Source organism: Carassius carassius, chromosome 41, assembly GCF_963082965.1.
Source record: "Carassius carassius chromosome 41, fCarCar2.1, whole genome shotgun sequence".
Lineage (NCBI taxonomy): Eukaryota > Metazoa > Chordata > Actinopteri > Cypriniformes > Cyprinidae > Carassius > Carassius carassius.
In genome coordinates, this window is record NC_081795.1 from 1,444,711 (window position 1) to 1,466,403 (window position 21,693).

General features: G+C 37.4%; 2 protein-coding genes across 2 annotated transcripts; one reads left to right on the forward strand and one right to left on the reverse strand.

Annotated features, from left to right (window-relative positions):
* Positions 1 to 203: 203 nt before the first annotated feature.
* On the forward strand, positions 204 to 6,808 carry LOC132123148 (cell adhesion molecule 2). The gene is made up of 6 exons (XM_059533707.1): positions 204 to 224; positions 1,971 to 2,047; positions 3,255 to 3,298; positions 3,905 to 4,225; positions 5,092 to 5,376; positions 6,572 to 6,808. Exons 2-6 carry the CDS (start codon positions 2,025 to 2,027, stop codon positions 6,712 to 6,714), a joined length of 816 nt encoding a protein of 271 aa, XP_059389690.1. The 5' UTR covers positions 204 to 224; positions 1,971 to 2,024; the 3' UTR covers positions 6,715 to 6,808.
* A 2,965-nt stretch (positions 6,809 to 9,773) lies between these two features.
* Positions 9,774 to 14,188, reverse strand: LOC132123364 (frizzled-4-like). Its single transcript, XM_059533934.1, has 2 exons — positions 13,679 to 14,188; positions 9,774 to 11,912 (listed from the first exon to the last, which is right to left on the reverse strand). The coding sequence occupies exons 1-2, from the start codon at positions 13,913 to 13,915 to the stop codon at positions 10,587 to 10,589; spliced, it is 1,563 nt and encodes a 520-aa protein (XP_059389917.1). The 5' UTR covers positions 13,916 to 14,188; the 3' UTR covers positions 9,774 to 10,586.
* Between the last annotated feature and the right edge of the window lie 7,505 nt (positions 14,189 to 21,693).

Below are 21,693 nucleotides of genomic sequence, written 5' to 3' on the forward strand. Positions count from 1 at the left end.
GGTTTTGTGCTCCAGTGTTATATATATTACAAATTCATTTTCAGCAGTATTCGTGTTCATGCACTGCGTTCAGTTGTGTGGTTACTCTCTTAATAAAGACCACTTCCCCTCTCTCTCTCTCTCTCTTGCTCTCTCGCTCGCTCACTGTCTGTCATCTCAAGGAACTGTTATTTGTGTGTTTCATTTCATCTCAAGCGCGCTGGAGGAGACACCTGTTAAACCTAGTAAGTGCTCTCTCTTTTTAACCTCTTTATTGACACAGTTCATCATTTTATTAGTCGTTGTCCACAAACACACTTTCACACGCTTTGACTGTCACTTGTGTGCAGCTGGATCTGATGAAGGCTTTTGTGGATCTTGACACGATCTGATTAGTGTGATATTGAAACATCTCGGGTTATGCTGGAGAACGTGTAATTAAGCTGACGTTTCTCTTTATTTCTCTTCCCTTTTGTTAAAGCTGTGTCTGTGATCACAGAAGCTTTTATTTCCTTCGATCGGTTCCAGTTTAGGGTGGATCATTTATAATGAAGCTCTTTGATTTCACTGTAAATGTGTCACATGTGATCTCTGACATTTACATGTTATCTCTGAATAACATTTGTTCTCTGAATGACTAATTTGCTGTTGAACTCATATGAATATCTCTGTATGACATGTATAATTCAGTTTAGACAGTTTGCAAGAATGTTTTGCATCCGTGGTATGAAAGTAATAAAGGTATGAAAGTGATCAAGGGCTGAGAGAGTTGTGAGTGACTGTGTTGCCAGATCCAGCTATTATAAGTATTCTTGGGATTCGTGTTTATTGCACTTATTTTAACACTTTCTAATGGTAATAAAGTAGGAAGTTTCAGTTTAGGGTCAGCGATATCTTTATCTTATCTTATTTTCATAAGATTTGAAATAATTGCAGTTTATTTGTATTTGTTTTAATACCAATATCTGGCAACACTGCATCGCTGGCACTTGAACTAACAATAATCAAAACAGGTTTTTGGACAGGTTTTTGCTAAAAATCATGCTATAAACATTAATTAGCGCACTAGACAAAATTACCAGCTAGCAATGGTTATTAATAAAAAACAAACAAACAAAAACACTAATTTTAGTTTAATTTGCGTTGGTTTTCAGCTTAGTTTAGTTTAGTAGTTTATTGTAGACATAGTTTACATTTAGTTTAATTTAAATGAATGTCATCTGGAGTCTAGCAGCATCATCAGCTCATTTTATTAAGTATACTTAAGTAAAGATTAAGTATATTTTAAGTATGCTTGTAGTTTGTATATTAAAAACCATGTACAAGTAGTATACTAAGTGTGCTTTTTAATGCTACTTGAGACTAAATTGTCCCACTTTTTAGTTTATAAAAGAAACTAGTTTTCTAAGTAAATAACTCGTTTGAAGTACATAAAGTGCATTTCTCAGAAGTACATAAAAAGTAGACTATAAGTATACATTAGTATTTTTAGTTTTGAAAAAAGTACACTTGAATAGTTTAATGTCCTCCGTGGTAAAGCAACATGTTTAGTTTATTTTAGTCTTGTAGTAAATAATGTCAAGTTTAGTGTAGTACATAATAGCACAGCAAGCTTTAGTTTAGTTTAATCCCATCTGCACTAAAGCAACACTATTTGTTTTTAGTTTAGTTTAGATTAATGCCATTTGCAGTAAAGCAGATCTATCAGTTTAGTTTAGTTACACTCTCTCTACAAATGAAATGGCACAAGCAGCTTGGTTTATTTTGGTTTAGTGCATTACAGTGAAACAACACAATGGTTGGTTTTCTCTGTCTACAGCACAACAGGACAATCGGTTTCCTTTCACTCTGTTCTGTGTGTCTCACTCTTTCTCTTTAGTTGGAGCATTGTTTAGTTGTAGTCCGATGGAGGGTGTGTGTTGTGGGAATTCCCTTTGACAGTATCGATATGAAGTCAGTGACATCACCGCTCTCCCTTTCTCTCTGCGTAGGTGTGCAGTTCCTGTTTTAAGTGTGTATGCTTGCTGCTGACAGATGAGGAAGACATGAAGAAGCCAGTCTGCTCTCTGTAAGTGCCTAAGCTGTTCACACACATCCATCAGCATGAGTTTACAACTGCGCTGCTTATACAATCACAGATACAGGTACAGCGCTCTCTCTCTCTCTGTGTGTGTGTGTGTGTGTGTGTGTGTGTGTGAGGATAACTAGTGCTGTCATGAGTTTTAAAGTAATCCTGAGAATGTTTGTCCTTAAATCTGATGATGATGTGCACAGATTTCTGAGTTTTTAGAGGATTAATCTAATTAATCTAATAGAAAAGCAATGGACGATGTCTTCACTAATATGGATTGTGAGAACTCTCTTGTGTACAAAAGAGAAAGGTGTGTGGTAGTTGTTCATGGATCACTTATTTTTTAAACTAAGAGGGAAGTGGACATTGAAGCGTGGGTGCTAGTATCTGATGTGTATGCATTTGCATTTACATACCAGTACAGGAATACCAGGAAATTATGTTTTTCCTGCTTGCATTGCATTGTGCTGAAGTTTTAGAAGGATTTTGTTCCTGGTTGTTGTTGCATCTTAAAAATGCGGTAAGGTCCTTTCAGGGCCTTGAACACATGAGTCTAAAAGATAATATATTTCCACCAAGCTAAAGCCAGACATTCAGATCTCCTGTTTCAGTTCAACATTAAGCCATATTGACCGTTTTACACGTCATTTAATAATGTTGCGGCCACAAAGATCAGAAACGGACACTTAATTCATGTCTGCTGCACATGATATGATATCCTCTTTCAAATACTCACAGGATTAGTTTATACTATAAAGCAGGCTTATTATAAGGAAGTGAGATGTTGTACCATTTGCTCACTTATAATAAACCTGACCACATGCTGCAAGAGTCGCACACATGCACTCTTAAGTATAAAGCTTCCAAAATAAAATAAAAAAACACGTTGTGTTCCAAAAAGCACTTTTCAGTGAACAGTTTTTTTTTTATAGTGTGAAGAACATTCCAAAGAGCCTTTTTTGTAACCAAAGAAAGATTCCATGGATGTTAATGGAACCATTTATGCAAATAAATGTTATTTTAAGAGTTTAGACCAAAAAGTCTGTTGTTTAGTGAGTAAGATCTGATCCTGCAGTTATTTTGGTAAAAGAATTTTGAATTGAGTCATGGGAATTTTTTGAGGAATATGCAAATTCACATGATTTTGAGTGTTCATGCTTGTGTGTCTTTTAATCATTCTTTGCGGTGTTTTTTTTTTTTATAGCTTGGCTTTGGTCATGACCATGCTGCTGCTCATGGCTGCATCTGGTAAGAATGTCATTTTTGCAGAATCTCCTAATTTTTTTTCACCTCTTCGTGTTTAATAGTAATTTGGCTAAAACGCCGAACAACCAGCCACCTTTCTTTATAAACAGCTACTATTGATTCGAAGAGGACAAGTGATGAAAATAATGTGCTAAGTGTAGAGACTGAAAAAGAAATGTTACGGGAGGATGGATAAGTTTGGTTGTAGGGATGAATTACCAGAAGCCGTAGGAGTTGGGGAATGCACCTCTACACCAAAAAGTTAAAAGAACGAGGAAGCAAAACTCGGACAGTAAGAAAAGGACTTGTAAACCACTGAAATAAGTCATAGAGAATCACCCTGATTGAAACAAACATGCCGTTACACCCACACAAACACAGAAGTTTAGCTGTATTTGAACATAACAGAGACTTCTATCATATTTCAATAACCTGAGACAAACAGAATATATCGCTAATTTGTTTTTGTACACAAGTTCCACAATTCATGTTACTATATAGACTGAAATATTCCTGCCTTGTTATAACCAGCTATAATAATAATCCGTGTGGACTGAAATGCGTCTGAAATGTGAGTTGTTTCTGTCGTGTTGTTGTGTGTTTGTATAGGTGACAGTGATGCAGCGATGAACATCAAGGCTGTTTTGGGTCACAGCGTTACTTTCAGATGTCCTTCGAACCACAGCGAAGCTGTTGAAGGCTTGTACATACAGAAAATTATAAACGATAAAGAGAAGTTCATCAACGGGTTTTATAAAGGCCGCGACATACCATGGAACGAGTACCAGATCAGAACCAAAGTGAACAAGATGGACCTCAGCATGGAGATGAGAAACGTCTCAGTTTCTGATGAAGGACTGTATAAATGTTACATTTTCGTCATCGGAGTGACAAAACCTAAAGTCTCAGACATTATCCTCGAAGTCACAGGTATGACACAAGATACAGACGGTGAAGAATGGGCTCATAGTCAATTTATTAGAGCGACTCTGAATCAAATCGACCTCAACAGACAGGAAGTTGAATGAGAGTTTGAATCTGAATGACAGAAAGAGGAATTCACTGAAGCGCAATTCAACCAAATAACAGAAATATAAAAAAAACGATACACAAATACATTATTAATTTAGACTAATTATGCCTATTTATTACCTGATATGTGGAATATATTTGATCTCAAATGATCAGATGTTCCCCTAAACTAAGTTTAACACTGTCAAAACAATTATCTCTGCCACACAATATCAACAACACTGTTTCCTGAAAATGAATAAAAAATAAAAATAATAATATCAACATAGGTCTAAAAATGTTAGGAAATTACAGCATTCTGGCAAATTAGCAAATACTTTTTCTATGTTATGCATGAGAATATATGTTAATACGTCATTTAAACCTAAAGTATTAAATGCATTGTTAAAAATTACACTTTCTGAATTTTAATGCACCCCACTAGGTGCTTAAATTCAAATGCAGTTCAGATTTTGAGCGTTCCTCATCTCAGCTCTGAATGATGCATAGCCCTGATAAACTCCTACAGTGTGTTCATGTGTGATTAATGAAGCCATTCTGTGAAATATAATTTGAATATGAATAAATAGCCTATTCATTGTTGCGTTTATATGTCTGTTGGTTTATTTGCGTATGTAAGTCTGTCTGCTTGGAAATTCACAGCTTACTAAGGATTCTGGGATGATTGTATTGACGTGGGTTTTGGGGAAGTGAAATGTTGTTGTGGGGGAACCTCTCCGGATATCTCAAATGTCACTCATTCCACTGTTCTCTTCTTTTTACAGCTGAGTACAGCGCCCCTACAATCACACCTGACTGCACTGAACATAGACGTGGCGTCACGGGGGTGAGCTGTGACTTAAGCTGCTCGGCGGTGGGTGGATACCCACAGAGCACCATCAGATGGACGGGGCTTAATCCAAGTCTGACAAACGTAATTTATAACTGGAGTTCAGCTCATAACGACTCCAAAACATGGACCATTAACCAAACCATCACGTACAACTGCGACCAGCAAACCAATGTCAGCTGTGCCATAGGGGGCGCTGTTTCCAACACCATCACCATATGTAAGTGTGTCAGATGTTAAGAATAACTCGCCCAAAAGTTCGAATCGAATGATCCTTTGTAGCAGCCTGTGTGTGTTGCGTTCATTTATTCCATTTATTCATATAATTATTTATAATAACAATAAGTGCTGTCAAAACATTAATCACGATTAATCGCGATTATTTGCAATTAATCGCATCCTAAATACATTTTTGTTTGCATAATATATGTGCTTATATTGTGTATATTTATTATGTATATATAAATACAAACACATGCATGTATATATTTAAGAAAAATATATATATATATATATATATATATAAAATATAAGAATATAAAATATTTTTAAATATTTACTGTATGTGTCTGTATTTATATATACATTATAAACATACACAGTACACATACATACATTATGTAAAGGACAACTTTTAATTTTGGATGCGATTAATCGCGATTAATTGTTTGAAAGCCCTGATAATGATCATTTAAATACTAATTTCATTGATTAGTCATTAAAATTATTGTTTATTTTCCATTGTTGTTTAGTCTTATGATGTGTGGTTTCAAGGGCTATTTCTCTTCATGAATAAGAGATAAGAGGGGATGTTTATGGAAATTCAAGATTTATGGGATGTGTTTGTGAAGCAGTAATTTTCCACTGCTATTGATTGTGGTATAATAACACTTGTTGGATTTGTGTTCTTCAGACGAAGTCTGGGCTTTGAAACATACGCAATTAAGACTTTTCAATAAACTAAGACTGTCAATGTAGTCTTAAGCACCAGACAACTATTGTGACTAGTTGTTCTGTTACAACACAAAACGGATATTATCTGACAGGATCTGATGTTCATTTTTGGGTGAACTGTTCCAGGTGTCATCCTCATGCGAGAGACCTCTATCCTAACATTCACAAGGCATCTCTACATTTTCAAGCTTAAAAGACAAAGTTTATACTAATTTTAGTATTAGAATTGAATTATTATAATATACTATACAAATGTAAAATATTATTTGGGGAATAAATATATATATATTTTTCTATTATTATTATTTATTTATTTCCACCTCATTTCAATTTTCTTTGTTTATGTTTTATTTATTTTCATCTAAATTTGTACTATTTATGCTAATTGATTTATATATTAACTGGAAAAATTTTATACTGTTTTTTAAAAACTTTTTGACTTTTTTGTTGTCTTCTTGCAGGTAAAGCACAATCTTTCCCACTTAAGGTGATCGCAGCCATTGCATTTGTGCTTGTGTTTGCCCTATTGCTTACTTTTGTTGTGGTGATGAAGTGCTTCTGTGGAAGACAACATACCCCAGGTACACAAGAACACACAAACTGATTTATCAGGAGACACCAAACTATACGACTTATTAATTACCTTTCAAATCTCCATTAAACATCTGAACATGCTTTTTCATTTCTCTCTTACACAGAGAATCCAGCCAACATTGCTTTAATGTAGGTATCTTCTCACTACGTTCTCATATCACCAAAGCAGTAGATCACCCAAAAAATGTTTTTACATTTACTCGCATCTTCTTTCAAATCTGTACGAGAAATATTGCGAGTGTATGTATGAGTGGCTGTTTTCCAGGCAATTACAATGAACACATTCTGAAGCTCACAAAATAAATAAACTAGACATTAACTAAGGTAAAATATAATTGAATCACATTTTAGCTAGCTAGCTGATGAAGCAATATTTCCCATTTTCATGCAATAAAATAACAAAACTATATTCCATATGCACAAGTCATTTGATAACTTTTTGTGAGATGCAGAATGCAACTGAATATTGAAAATCTTGACATTGTTTTTGCATGGAAAATTACCAATAGAACATTAAAATTTTAATAAAAAGTAATTCTGAAAATATTTTTAGTTGGTTCCTTTCATACACAACTGATGTCATGTACCATTAACGCCAAGAATAACTAATGAAATCCCTGTATTTCTAACTAGCGAGTACCGTTCACAGCTTAAGAACGTCTGAGACGTGACGACGAAACACTCAGGAGATTTTCGCCATTCTGTCAAGCGGAAGTGCTTCAGCAGCCAGAGCTCTGACTGCAGACGGACATTTAGGGCAAATAGTCCCGCCGAACGTTGTGTCTTTAAAGCGGCTTCACTTCCATATTGAAGCAGGCCCCGGAGGACGCTTTCACAGAGCAATGCTGGACTGTCCTTGAACAAGCTTTTGAGAACGTTCCCTTCCTTTCCCCAGTCATTCATTTGGAAGTGCACATCATTTCCCCGGCATCCTGAAGATGCAGTTTGTTTTCATTTGGGTGCAAAATCACAGAGACATGTTTGGGTTATGTTGCCGGAAGAGGGATTTATAATGGTGCTTATTAAAAGTTTCATGGCTAAAACTGCTCTGTATACTTTGCAATCTCCCGTATGTATTTCTCAGATTGTGGCACTTTATTGCAAGGAGTGGGGATTTTAAGGTTCAGAACTTTTTCAGGGACTGAACTTGAAGTAAATATGCGGATTTGTGGCCAGTTGTGTGGTTGATACAATAACCAAGACCGTTTTAATGACTGTTGTCTATGTTCATTTAAGAATATGATGCTGAAATGGTCTTACGCTGGCACATTTCATTTGCTTCTAGAAGACGATTTATTTGAAGCTTTAGTTTTTTAAAGCCAGTTCTCAGACGAGCTAAAGAACCATAATGCATAGAAAGCAAATGCCATTAGATGATTTTTCCTAGAATGCATGTTTACCGATGCATTACCCGCTATGTGATGTCCACATCTGTTCATATGTACAGTACTGACTTTTTTACTTTTCTACTCCACCACACTGACAATTATAATGTTTTTTGTTTTTTTTGGTGAAACTGTTCTCAAGTTTACAGTAATGGGGTATTTAATTTTCAATTAAAACAAAATCTGTTTCCGTGTGGAAATGTCTTATGCACTTTGCTTTCTGACTGCTTGAAGACTCTTACTGTAATTTATGACTAAATTATTTTATGTATGCCTAAAAAAAAACAGATGAAATAAAAAAATGAAATAAAATGAAAATCTTTTTGTCAGATGTCTGTTTAAGATCTCTTCATCTGGAAAGTGTACTAGAAACATCTCATAGACGTCTTTGAGATGTCAGTTTTACATGCATTAAATCATAAACATCTTAAAGACATTTTCTAAACGTATATTTGACATCTGATAGGAAACGTACTACAGCCAAAATACAAAATACAAAACTATGTCTGGCAGATGTCAAACAGACTTCTCGGTGATGTATGTGTGCTATCAGGGATAAAAGAAATATATTTACTTTTTTATTTGTAAACTTTTTACTGCCAAGTGCCAAACGTCTAACACGACTGTGCTGAAAGTAAATGTTGTATTATATCCAACTATATTATAATTTAAATATTAACACAAAAAGATACAGCAGAAATTAAGATATGCTTCAGTGGTGTGTTTCCCCTCTATATTTCACAAGAAAGTGGAAATGATGGGCCCAATTAAAGGTCATCACGGTCCAGTCTGGGAATCTTTTCTCTGATGGACACAATCAAGTCCCACTTTTTCTTTTGTTTTACATCATGACGGTAAATGCTTTTCAAATGCCACTTCATGTTTATTTCAAAAGTAGCATTTACTGTTATTAAAGCATATTTCCTGGAAGTTATGCATACAAATGTCAGACAACCATCACCGCAACTAACCGTTAAGTGTCTCAAAATTGGACTTTATTGCTGTTTCTTAAATAAAAATATACATTTGAAAATAAAATCTGATGTTTCACATCTAAAAATAATTTTCATTGCATGTCACTGCAAAAGTCTGTTCTTCTCTAATGGGTTTATCTGTAGTGCTTCACATGACCAGTAGGGAGCAACATTATATTAAAAGCTGACTGAACTGACAAACATTTCAATCCACAGTCATCAGGTATTTATTCTAAACTGACCATTTACTTGACTATGCAACTGTTTTGGGCCATGAAACATGGTCATTTTTAATTCCCGTATTGATTATGTATATCTATGTTTGGTTTCACTCAGTGTATTAAAGCATTTCAAGACTAACCACCCATGAAAGAGCTAAAACTATCTGACATTGTCATACAAGAAACCCTGAGGCGGGTGTGGTGACCCTGAGGGGGTAAGTTGGACCAGAGGATAAATCTTTGTCCAAATCATTCTGGGAGGAGGAATTTTAAAACGACCTAAAAAGGAGTTGAGCCTCCAATTCTGCAAACAGAGATTTGCTACCTAACGCCCAAAACAATCCTTTAATTCCCAGTCACATAGCCCAGATTTACTAGGGTCACAAGGTGTGTGAAGTTGTAAACCTACAAAAAGAGTTTTAATAGTGAACTATTCGTCTATAAACAAAAGATGCAAATGGAATCTGGATGTTTTTTTTTTTTTTTCAATTTTAATTTTTCATTTGATACAAAAGCATTCTTAAATAAATGTATTTTGGTTCAGTTTCTTAGATAAATTAGCATTTCATTAGACATTAAAAATTACACATTACACCTACAAACATCAGTTTATGTACAAAAATCGATCCAGAAGTCCTACATGAAATCCAGGACTGTACCACCTGCATTTGAGTTTTTGAGGCACTTATTTAAAGTTAAAGAGTTTATCATCGGCCAATACATTCATCAGCACGGTCAGTGATTGTCACGAGAGTGAATGTGTGTCGGACAGCACAAATAAACCAAAACAAAAAGTCCCATCATAGCTTTTCATATCAAAAATAGAATCTCTAAATAGTGAAGGAAATCTCTGCTATAATGCGTTCACGTTTAGTTGAATTTCCGACCTGTAAAAACCATTTCACAAAAACTCGCTTGAGCTTTACTGACATCATGCAAGACGTTAAATTACAAGAAAATGTCAACGGTTAAAGTTGGTTAGCAACCTCTACACATACTTCTGACATGCCATTGCACACTTTCTGCTTTAATATTTCGCTTATCCAACAGAATGTGAACGTAGCGTTAACAAATCTCGTAAGCATTCCTGCAGCTGTGACGTGTTGCGAGGTAAACGGTGCTGATCGCTTTCCCAGAATCGGTGGAGTAGCTCGTCCACAAACACGAAGGCACTTCAGTGAGATTTTGACGTAGTGCATATTTACACGGAACAACCGCTGCACCAGGAACGTCCAGTGTAAAATCATCTTAAGAACATTTCACGTAAAGTGAACAAACGATAGTGCTACCTCTGTCTCTTTGTCACACAACCGTCTCGTTGCCTTTGACCCAGCCGTTGGCAGTCCGTTTGACGCGATTGTTTCGGCCAGTGTGCACGAGTTGATGGGAACATCGCTGCCACGTGTGAAGCGTTTTGGCGGACCAAACCCACATTCCCGACGTGATTCCTACCAGCAGAGACATAAAAATCCGCAGCATTTCGGCAGCCATGTACGAATCCCTCGCCGACTGGCGAAAGTCAGCCCAATTGGAGATTTCGTAGAAGTAACACGCAATGACGCAAGTGGCCAACACTGTGTAGAGCACTGAAAACACACCAATTTTAACCATCAGCCGCTCTAGCTTGTCCGTCTTCGTCCCATCCTTTTGCAAATTCGAGCGGATCTTGAACAGCGCGACCAAGCCCGCGGCAATAAACAGCGTCCCAATTACCAAGTACGTAAATAGCGGCGCCACTACGAAACCAGTGAGCGCGTCTAGGTTCTGATTGCCCACGTAGCACATCCCAGAGAGGTCATCAGCGTCCACCAGCCTCATGATGAGGATGACGATGGTTTTGATGGCAGGAATGGCCCAAGCTGCGATGTGGAAGTATGAACTGTGCATTTCGATAGCCTCATGTCCCCACTTCAGCCCTGCCGCCAGGAACCACGTGAGCGTCAGGATCACCCACCAGATTGAACTCGCCATGCCGAAGAAATACGTTAGGAGGAAGACTATGGCACAGCCTGTGTTCTTCAAGCCTTCTTGCACTAGCACAGGCACAGCCGCTTCTTCCAAGTCGCAGGAGATGCGTTCGCGACCGACGGTCAGCCGCACGATGTAGGCCACGCTGTAAATATTGCAGCACATGCTGAGGAAAATAATAGGTCGCTCCGGGTAGGAAAACCGCGAGGAATCCACTAGGAAGGTCAGGACGGTGAACGTGGTGGAGATGAAGCAGAGAACCGCCCACACTGCCATCCACACGTCAGTAAAGACTTTGGCCTGTCGCCGGTACAATCCTGAGTCGTATCCGCACTGCAGCGAGCAGCTGCCGCTGCGCTTGACCCATGCATACTGCTCCACGCCGGCACCCAGCGCCATGCACTCCTCCTCCTGCGGCGGCATCGGCCGGACGGCGTGGAACGGCGGGTCCTCGTCGCCTGGACCCTCCATGCACATGTGGTTCTGGTCATTGGTGGGCGGGAACAAGCTGCAGTTCAAGAGCTCCGGCCACACGAAACCAAAATCCTGCAGGACGGGAAGACACTTCCTCTTAACAGATAAGCACATGCTGCCGCACGGTCCGATCGGGATGGGGACCTTCTCCGTACACATGGGAACATAGACAGAGCATAAGAAGAACTGAAAGAAAGCAAAGGCATGGAAAGAATTAGATGTTTGCAAACACAAAAAAAATGTTGCTAGGAAAATCAGCATAGCATCTAAACCCTCATAAGAAGCTCAATCTGAGACGTGCACGAATTTATGCTTTTCAGATGCGTTTCCTAGTAGTGCATGTTTTCAGAGGCTCTACAGGAGAAAAGCATTGGTTTGTTGCATCACGTGTGCAGAATCAAACCTGTTTTCTTGTATTGCATGTTTTCAGAAGCTCTTAATGAGAAAAACATTGCTTCGTTGCATTGTATGTGCAGACAACACATGTTGCATGTCTAATTGGCACAAATTTGTGCTTTTCAGATGTGTTTTCTTGTATTGCATGTTTTCAGAAGCTCTACATGAAAAAACATTGGTTAGTTGTATTATTTGTGCAAGCCGACACGTGTTGCATGTTTAATTAGCACAAATTTGTTCTTTTGAAATGTGTTTTCTAGTATTTGCATGTTTTCAAAGCTGTAAATGAGGAAAAAAACATGTCTAAGTATCACAAATGTGTGTTTCTAGTATTGCACATTTTCCAAGGTTGTAAAGGGGAAAACACTGCTTTGTTTGATTATATGTGTGCAGATGGCATGTGTCGCATGTCTAATGGCACAAATTTGGGTTTTCTAGTATAGCGTGTTTTCTGAAGCACTAAAGGAGAAGAAAACATTGCTTTGTTGCATTATGCATCTGTTGCATGTAGTTTTGTATCTAATGGGTTTCCCTGCTGTGTGTATGTACGAGTTGGGAAATTCTGTGGTACAGGACTGCACTCATAAAAGGAAGCTATAGACTTTTTCTGTGGTCACATACACTTTAAGAAATCAGCAGTTGTGGACTAAAAACATGCATCAATATGCAATTTTCTATCTAAGAGCAGCGTAGGAATGAAGTGCTCTCGCTTTAAGATGTTTGTGATAACCGGGCAACATATAAAGCAGCTTTCTTCTCCACCCTGAATCAATAAAACAACAACTGCTTCTGTCTTCAGTGCTCACACACACACACACACACGCAATCAGAGACTGTACTCAGGCTCTACACACACACTATGTTTGTTTCATTGTACTTGTGATGACAAAATTCCTGGAATTGTCCTCATAAATGCCGTAAAACTGAAAGGTGTTCAGAAACAGGTGAAATGTTCTTATAAACATACTATTTCTGTAAAGTGTACAGATACATAAAGTAGCTTCAGCATAATTCTAAGTTGATTAATTTGAGGACAGTATGAAGTCGTCATAAGTGTGTGTGTGTGTGTGTGTGTGCAAATTCTGTGTACAATTTTTTTATACATTATTTGTTTTGTAAACATTATTGGCACCTAAATAATAACAACAATAATAAAAAATAATTCTTATATTTAATAATAATAATAATTATTGTTGTTATTGACATAAACATATAATAATAACAACAATAATGATAAATGATATTTCTATTATATTTTGTAATTTATGCTAATCTTATGATAAAATTATAATTAATATTATTGTTATCAATCATCGTTATCTGAGTTTCTATGTCACAAAAATATGATTAATGATTATTGTAATTTATAGAATTTTTATAATAATTTCAATAGTTTTTTTTCTAATAATAATAATATTACTGTTACTATTTTTACTATGTTGCTGCTTTCATATCATGTCAAGATTTTAAAATGTGTGTGTGTGTGCGTGCGTGTGTGTGTATGTGTAAGTGAGTGTGTGAAGGGGCTGGTTACAGTGTGTATTGTAAACTCTCACCTTCAGCTGGCTCGAGCAGCCGTACTGTATTAACGGTGTGAATGTGGTGAGTTGCAGCTCGGCGTCGGACTGCAGCACGTTTCCCACCAGGTTCGGCATCTTTGTCACATTGTATCCGAGATCCTGACACATGGAGATGCGGATCGGGTCGCAGCTCATCTCCTCCTCGTCCCCGAACGCGTGCGCGAGCCCAAACGCGAGCGCCAGCAGCGCGAGCCCGGAGCCGAACCGAGTCATGATGACACTATCGGTAAAAATCCCACCGATTCACGGGAGCGCGGAAATCCAGCACGAGCTTATAGGAGTTTAGACGCGCCTGGCCAAAACTTGAGCGAGTCCGTTAAAGTGTGAAACGGCACCGTCTTTCCCGTTAGTCCCGGTCCGGAATAAACCTAACGAGCTTCCTTAGAGTCCTGTGTACAAATAACAATCCTTATCGGGACCGTCCGTGGCTTCTGCGTGCTCCGGTGTGTCCGTGGTGCAGTGGCGCGGGTTCTGCCCGGTTGAGGTCTAGACGGGACAGCTGTCCCAGGACCTGCGTCAGCCAATCAGAGCGATAGATCGAGAATGGGGGAGGGGCTTAGAGTAGCCACAATAACATCACAGAGAAAGTGAGACGCTCCTGTTATTTTTTCTTTATCACTCATTTCAGTTTATGTCCTTTTATTTGTAATATTTCCCATATTATTCGTCTTAACCAATTCGTCTTTCGTATTAAACTTTTTTTAAAATTACTTTTAGTGTTTTTATTATTTATTAATGGGATAATCAGCTTAAACACTACAAATAATTTAGTTTCCTCTTGTCAAATTCGTGTTTAACTTTAATAAGATTAATAGACTTTAATACAAATAATTACATTTCTGATGTTTTTTTTTTTTACGCCTGCAGATAACAAAATGCAGGTACCCAACTAACTAAATAAATAAAATAAACAGTTATGAAAACATTATTTCTGAATGTTGTCTGAAATGTTCTCTTAATGTTTTAAAAAATTATCCTGGTCATGAGGGTGTTAAGGGAAATTCAATTATTTGCACACAATGAGAGAGTTACATTTGAATGAAACTAGTAACATTTAAAATAGAATGAAAGTCTTACATCCAACTAAGCTTAATATAAAAACGATCCATAAATAATGTAAAAAAGAATGTTTTTGTGCTAATGTTTTGAGAACATTTTTAAAAACCATGAATGAAATTCTATTAACGTTACTAGAAGAACGTTGCGAGTGTTCCCTGTTAGCAGTTTTTTTCATTATCATAATAAAGAGTTATTGAGTGAAGTCCAGCAGGATCCAAACTCTGATTAAAGTGGCTTCTCAAAAACGTCTCTTTTGGAAGGAGATTTGGGGATCTGAACCCAGATTACAAGTGTTAGATTGATGCGTCTCCTCCCTCTGTTTCGCCTCACTGATCACTAACTATCAGAATAAAAACCCCCGCCCGACACCCTGCCTGCTCTCAGCCCCCTCCCGTGACCCCGACGGGCGGAGGTCAGCAGTAATTAGCAGTTTTTAAACGACAGACTGGGAAAAAGGAGACAAGCAGGCTGGTATCCGTGGAGCAGCTATTAAAATGGTAATGATCCGATAGATAGTGCTGAAATGCTGTCAGGACGTCTATCCCAGCAGCCTTCAGTCGCTTCAGATTGTCTGTGAATATTCCTAGTAATCAAGTCGGTTGTAGAATGATAAACATGATGCACAGTGTGCGACATAATACTCTACTGAGAGACATTAGTACTTAAGTGTTGTTTAGTAAAGCCATAATGACTTTAAATGAGCCTAATGTCTGGATGTGTGAAACACACTAATTCTGAATCATTAGGAGTTAATGATGCACTTCCAAAAATGCTTTAAAATGTGCAATGTGTAAATTCAATAAATATTTGCTCTAATATCAAGAATGGTTTTATGAATCATACAACTACATTAGAAAGTTGATCTGATTTTCTCTTGCACCAATGCATGCTCTTCCGTTCTTTCATTCAGTCACTCTCCCAAATGCATGCACTACATTTTTGGATCCAATGTGAGAAAGAGCAATTTTATTTAGTTTTACTAATAGTTAGCTGTGAATAATACAGTACAATAAAACGCCTTAATGATGGGTTTGTTTCAGCTTTTGTCTCCTCCAGATGTTAGCTGATGGACTGGAGTGCTGTGGATTATCCTGATGTTTTGATCAGATCTCATTCTGACGGCACCCATTCACTGCAGAGCATCCATTGATGAGACACTTATGCAATGCTACATTTCTCCAAACCTGATGAAGAAACAAACCCATCCTAATCTCGGATGACCTGAGAGTGAGTAAATTGAATTGAATTAAATTTTTGTCTTTTAGTGAGATCTTATTTCTGATTTAGGCCTATGATGAAAACACCATTGGTTCTTGCAACCAATCAAATAATTCTGGCAAGCAGTCAGAAAAACAGATCAAATCAGTAAATCACCCCTTTAAACAAGCCAATTTAAGTGTGTGTGTGTGTGTGTGTGTGTGTGTCAGTTGCTGTTTGACAAATGTCTCCTTAAACACATCATAAATCTGAGCTTGTTGGCGAGTTAACCCCCCTCAACCAAAAAGATATCTCTAGATCTATCTAGCCTCCTGTGTGTGTGTGTGTGTGTGTGTGTGTGTGTGTGTGTGTGTGTGTGTGTGTGTGTTTGTTGTGGTTGTATTAGAGTGCTTTTCAGAAATATAGTTGTTTTCTGCGAAGGTTGCTGGGCTGCTTGTGGGTTCATGCATCTCAGAGCAACAAAACCACAACATCTCTCTCGCTCACTCTCTTCATACAGATGCAGTTTTCTCTTAAAAATTAGTGGAATGTTTCTGTTTGATTGAAATGCTGCAGCTGCTTTGATTTCAGCTAGAAGCGTGGTTCGTGTGGTCTGTGTGTGAAGCTGAAGTTTGCCAAGCAACAAACTACTCATAATTTAAAGTTGTTGAGCTACAGTTGTTTAGCACTAAGCTCTTAGGCTGGCTAAATACAGTGAAGTTATTTTTAAAATTTTATAAAAAAACTATACTATTTGTCATTCTCAGTGAAAAAAATAAGTACGGTTTTGTTTTTTCACTTTCTCACAAATGGATGCTCTGCAGTGAATGGGTGCCATCAGAATGAGAGTCCAAACAGCTGATAAAAACATCACAATGATCCACAAGTAATCAAAAGTTTAAACAAATCCATCATCAAAACGTTTTAACTTCAAACCATTGCTTCTGTCTGAAATACAAATTCATAATCCATTGTTTTCTCTCAGACCAGAATCCGGACACATATTTGTTTAGAGCTGTATTGTCTTGTAAACAGTGCTTGATCTGTGCAGATTTCTCTCCTGATTCACACCTGACCACTTTTTCACAGGAGAAAGCATTATTATGGATTATGGACTCTTAAAACAAGTTAAACTATTTTGATGTTGGATTTGTTTCATCTTTTGTCTTCTCCAGATGTTAACTGATGGACTGGAGTGCTGTGGATTATTGTGATGTTTTTATCAGCTGTTTGGAATCTCATTCTGACGGCACCCATTCACTGCAGAGCATCTACTGATGAGACACTGATGCAATGCTACATTTCTCCAAACCTGATGAAGAAACAAACTCATCCTAATCTCGGATGACCTGAGGATGAGTAAATTTTCAGCAAATTTTCATTTTTGGTTGAACTATTCCTTAACTAAATATTTAGCTATAGAAAAGAAGTATGGACAAATGAATCACTGAATCATTTATTTGATTCAGTGCATTCAACCTTCTGTAAGAACCTAATGAATTAACAGGAAAGTAGTAAACTAAAAACTGGTTCACACTGGTTGTGAGTGACTAACACTCAGCGATGTGATGTTTTACAGGTTTCTGTTCTGCTGAGTGCAAATTCCTCCCCCTCACTCGGGTGTTATACATGCGGCCATATCTCAACATACACACACTGCCACTGTGTGTAGACGTCTGAACTGCAGTCATGTGCACACACAATAGTGTGAGTTGTTATTCAGTGTGTGGGAGGGCATTTGTGTTGGAGTTTGTGTGTGTGTGTGTGTGTGTGTGTGTATGTTGTGTGTCTGTGTATGTTACGGTCAGTATGTTCTCTAGCAGGACAATGGAGACAGGAAATGTCTCCTGGGCAATGGGAAGGGAGTTGCTATGCAGGATTGTGTGTGTGTGTGTGTGTGTGTGTGTGTGTGTGTGTGGTCTCTGATGCTCAATAGAAAATTCTCTACAATAAAGTATGGGTCAGTAAGAACACGGATTGTTGTTAATTTTGTCTGCTGGTGGTTTTGTTTGTTTATCAGACTTAATTAAGAGAACTTTAATCTAAAAATCTTACTTTTGTACATTTAAAATGATTTCATATCTCATAATGGAACCAAACCAGCATGGGGTCAAATAAAGTCAATTTTTTTTACTAACTAATTTATAGTATACAAATCTATGGACATCCATCAGTCACACTCTGATTTGAACCAGTGACCTTGCTGACCCTAATCCTGAACCATTAGGCCACAGATGACTGCATTCAGCAAATATAGAGGTGGTGTTGGTGCAGTGGATAAGACACATGCCTTTGGTGTGAGAGACTGGGTTCGAATCCACTGTGAGACACTAATGTGTCCCTGAGCAAGACACTTAACCCCTAGTTGCTCCCGAGGTGTGCGACCCGTGACATAAATAGCAATTGTAAGTCGGTTAAGCATCACCTAAATGAATAATGTAAATATGAAACACATCTGTATGTCGAGGTCTGCAGATCCAGGTGCATGCTGGGAAAGCAGAGCTTAAAGTAAAGGTATGTTTCAAACTATTACACTACTCATACTAGTAATAAAGTATTTATTTACTGTATGCATGCAACATACTGCATTTGCCAACCTGTATAATATACAAAAAGGGCATGATGTGATAAATTATATCCCATGATGCACTGCAGCTCAAACTGATGTTCCATGGATGTTAACCACAATGTCATTTTTGACTCATAATTTGATCTGACTGCAGAAAAAAATTAAGTTGACTCTAATTAAATGATTTAGTTCAAGGATGTTATTATGAAATTAAAGTTGGCGTTAGTTGCCAGACAAAATTAGTTAAGCACCGTTTATATTATATATGCACCGAGTGCTGCGATTGGTCAGATCAATATGCCCCACCCCCAAAATTCATTAGAATTCCATTCCATTAGCGAGCAGAGACTATGAACATGCAGAAAATGATCCTCGAGTCCCTGTCAATGTTACAGTCAAAGACTGTCCTTAGGGTTTAGACGGTTTTAAAACATTCAGACACACAGATCTGATGACTGTCACTTCCCTGACCCGATGACGGGTTTATAGTCATGTGTTTCACACAACTGGATCCGCTAAATTCAAATACACACATACACACTAACTGTGAAGCTAAAATGTGTGATCACTTGCAGGAAGTCCAAGTGTGTGTGGATGATTTGCAGATATAATTGATTTATTCATGTAGTTCCGTCTGTGAGCCCCTCCCACACACACACACACACACACAGCTAATATTCACCACAGCCGGATTTCTATATTTCCTGTCTTTGTCTAAAGGCTTCACCAGACTGAGCATCTCAACACAGACGCAGCACAGGAAAAATGAAAAATGTCCAGAAACAGAGGAAGTGTCCAGGGTCAAACTCAGTGTGTTACCGTCTGCCTGGAAAACAACACGTATGAATCTTCAACGGTTTGATGTGTTTTGATGGAACTAACTCTCTTAAACGTTTGCTATGAAAAGATTTCTCTCTATCTGTCCCGGTGCACTGGTTATACTGTTCCGCTGTCGTCCAAACATCACACAGTATTTAAATAAACATAAAAGCAATACAAATAGACAGCACAAAAATGAAAATAATTCGCATAAACACTGCGAAAAGTTGCACAGCTAAAGTAACACAAGAACTATTATGTAAAGTATAAAAAAGCACAAAATATTATACAAAATAACCATAATGTTGTATGTAACAAAACAATTAAAAGTAACACAAAGAATTGCAACAAAATAAAACTAAATAAAGGTTTTCAGATGTTGTCTTTAATCAACGTACTCAAGTAACTTGCTTTTATTATCTTTGATACTTTTTAGTTTTTATGTTAGTTTATTGTTACTTTTTGTAGAGTTGATCTTTTGTGGTGGTGTCTGGACATTACAGTAAAATGTAACACGTAACAAAAACATCTAACATAGTAACTCCAAAACTAACAAAATGGTACTAAAAATAGGCACTAAGTTACACAACAAGACAACAAAAATATCACAAAATAACAACAAAAATAATGTCTCTCAAATATATATAATAATCGTAATTAGTAAGCATTAGTAAAATAATTGATCAATTAATAATATAATTTTGGTTTATTATCGCTTGCGTTATTAAGCACATATAAACCACACAAAAGTACTAAAAAAGTAACAAAGAAATTACAAAAATAGCCAATAAAGTATGAAATGTAGAAAGTTACACCTCAAAATATAATACAAACAACTCTCACACACAAACCCATACTATTGCAATTAGTTACTGTTAATAATATAATTTATTGTTTAATAATATAATTAGGTTAATTACCATTTGAATTATGAGTTTACGGGCACTTACTGTAAAAATCTAATGTGTGAATGAGTGTGAAGAAGGTTTGCACAGCATCATCATTAAACAGTGAGATGGACTCTGAGTATGTTTACATTTGAAACAGAATAGCGTGTGAGAGCTGTGTGTGCGTGTGTGTGTGGCAGTCGCTGCGGTTGTGTTTGTTTTGATGATCAGCCATCATACAGCAGTATTCTGCAATAAACTAATTACACATACACACACTGCCAACACTCTGCTCACTCATCCAGAAACAACATCAGCTTCCTCACTGATACTCTACATTACCACCCAAGAGCCTCAACACATACACACACTGGATAACACACAACTCAGCATATATATAAGACTGTGTGTGTGATTCATCCTTTCAAACACACACACACGAACACGCACGCAGTGATTGTATCTCACTTCTGTAACCAGTTGAGATCATTGCAATAATTAATAATAATTACACAAAATTACTTATAAAAGCTGTAAATGTATTTGTGTGCATGCAATTTTTGTGTGTCAAGCCCTAAAGGCATCACACAACCCATCCACCCACCACACACACACACACACACACACACACACACACACACACACACACACACACACACACACACACACACACACACACACACACACACACAAGTAAAGCAGTACTGCTAGAATTACATTAGAGAGAAACAGACCATTCACTCGACTGAGATTCATTTCAGTCTCATTCAGATAATTGCACATGATTACACACACACAAACACACACACACACACACACACACACACACACACACACACACACGCACGCACGCACGCACAGAGGAAAACTTGAGTTGTTTATAGACTAGTGTTACATTTAATTACAACAACTACAGCAGCTTTTATTGGCCATGTTGGAATTTAAAGACACACACACATAGTTAAAAGCTTGAATTACAGGCGAAAACTCTCTGTGACACACATGCACCCAATTCAGTGTGTGTGTGTGTGTGTGTGTGTGTAATTGCCCCTCAGGACTGTAAGGTACATGTGTTTTACTCTCTACACATTTGTTGTGTATAAACACACAATCAGCTGTTCTTCAAAAATCTGTTCTTCTGTGCGTTTCGTTTTTCTCTCAAACAGCGAATCGAACACGTCTGTTCTTTTCTGTTGTGTTTGATTGTACAGCCTCATGAAAGTTGCAAGAAAGACTCATAATGAGTGTGGGATCATGAAATAATCCAACCTGAAGCACGAGAACATCTGGGTCTGATGATTAGACATACTGTAAATGTCCATTGACGCCTCATTGAACATGTTAAAGGGACAGTCACCCAAAAATGAAAATTCTGTTATCATTTACTCACCTTCAGGTTGTTCTAAACCTGTATAAGTTTCTTTCTGTCTGCTGAACACAACAGAAGATATTTTGAATAA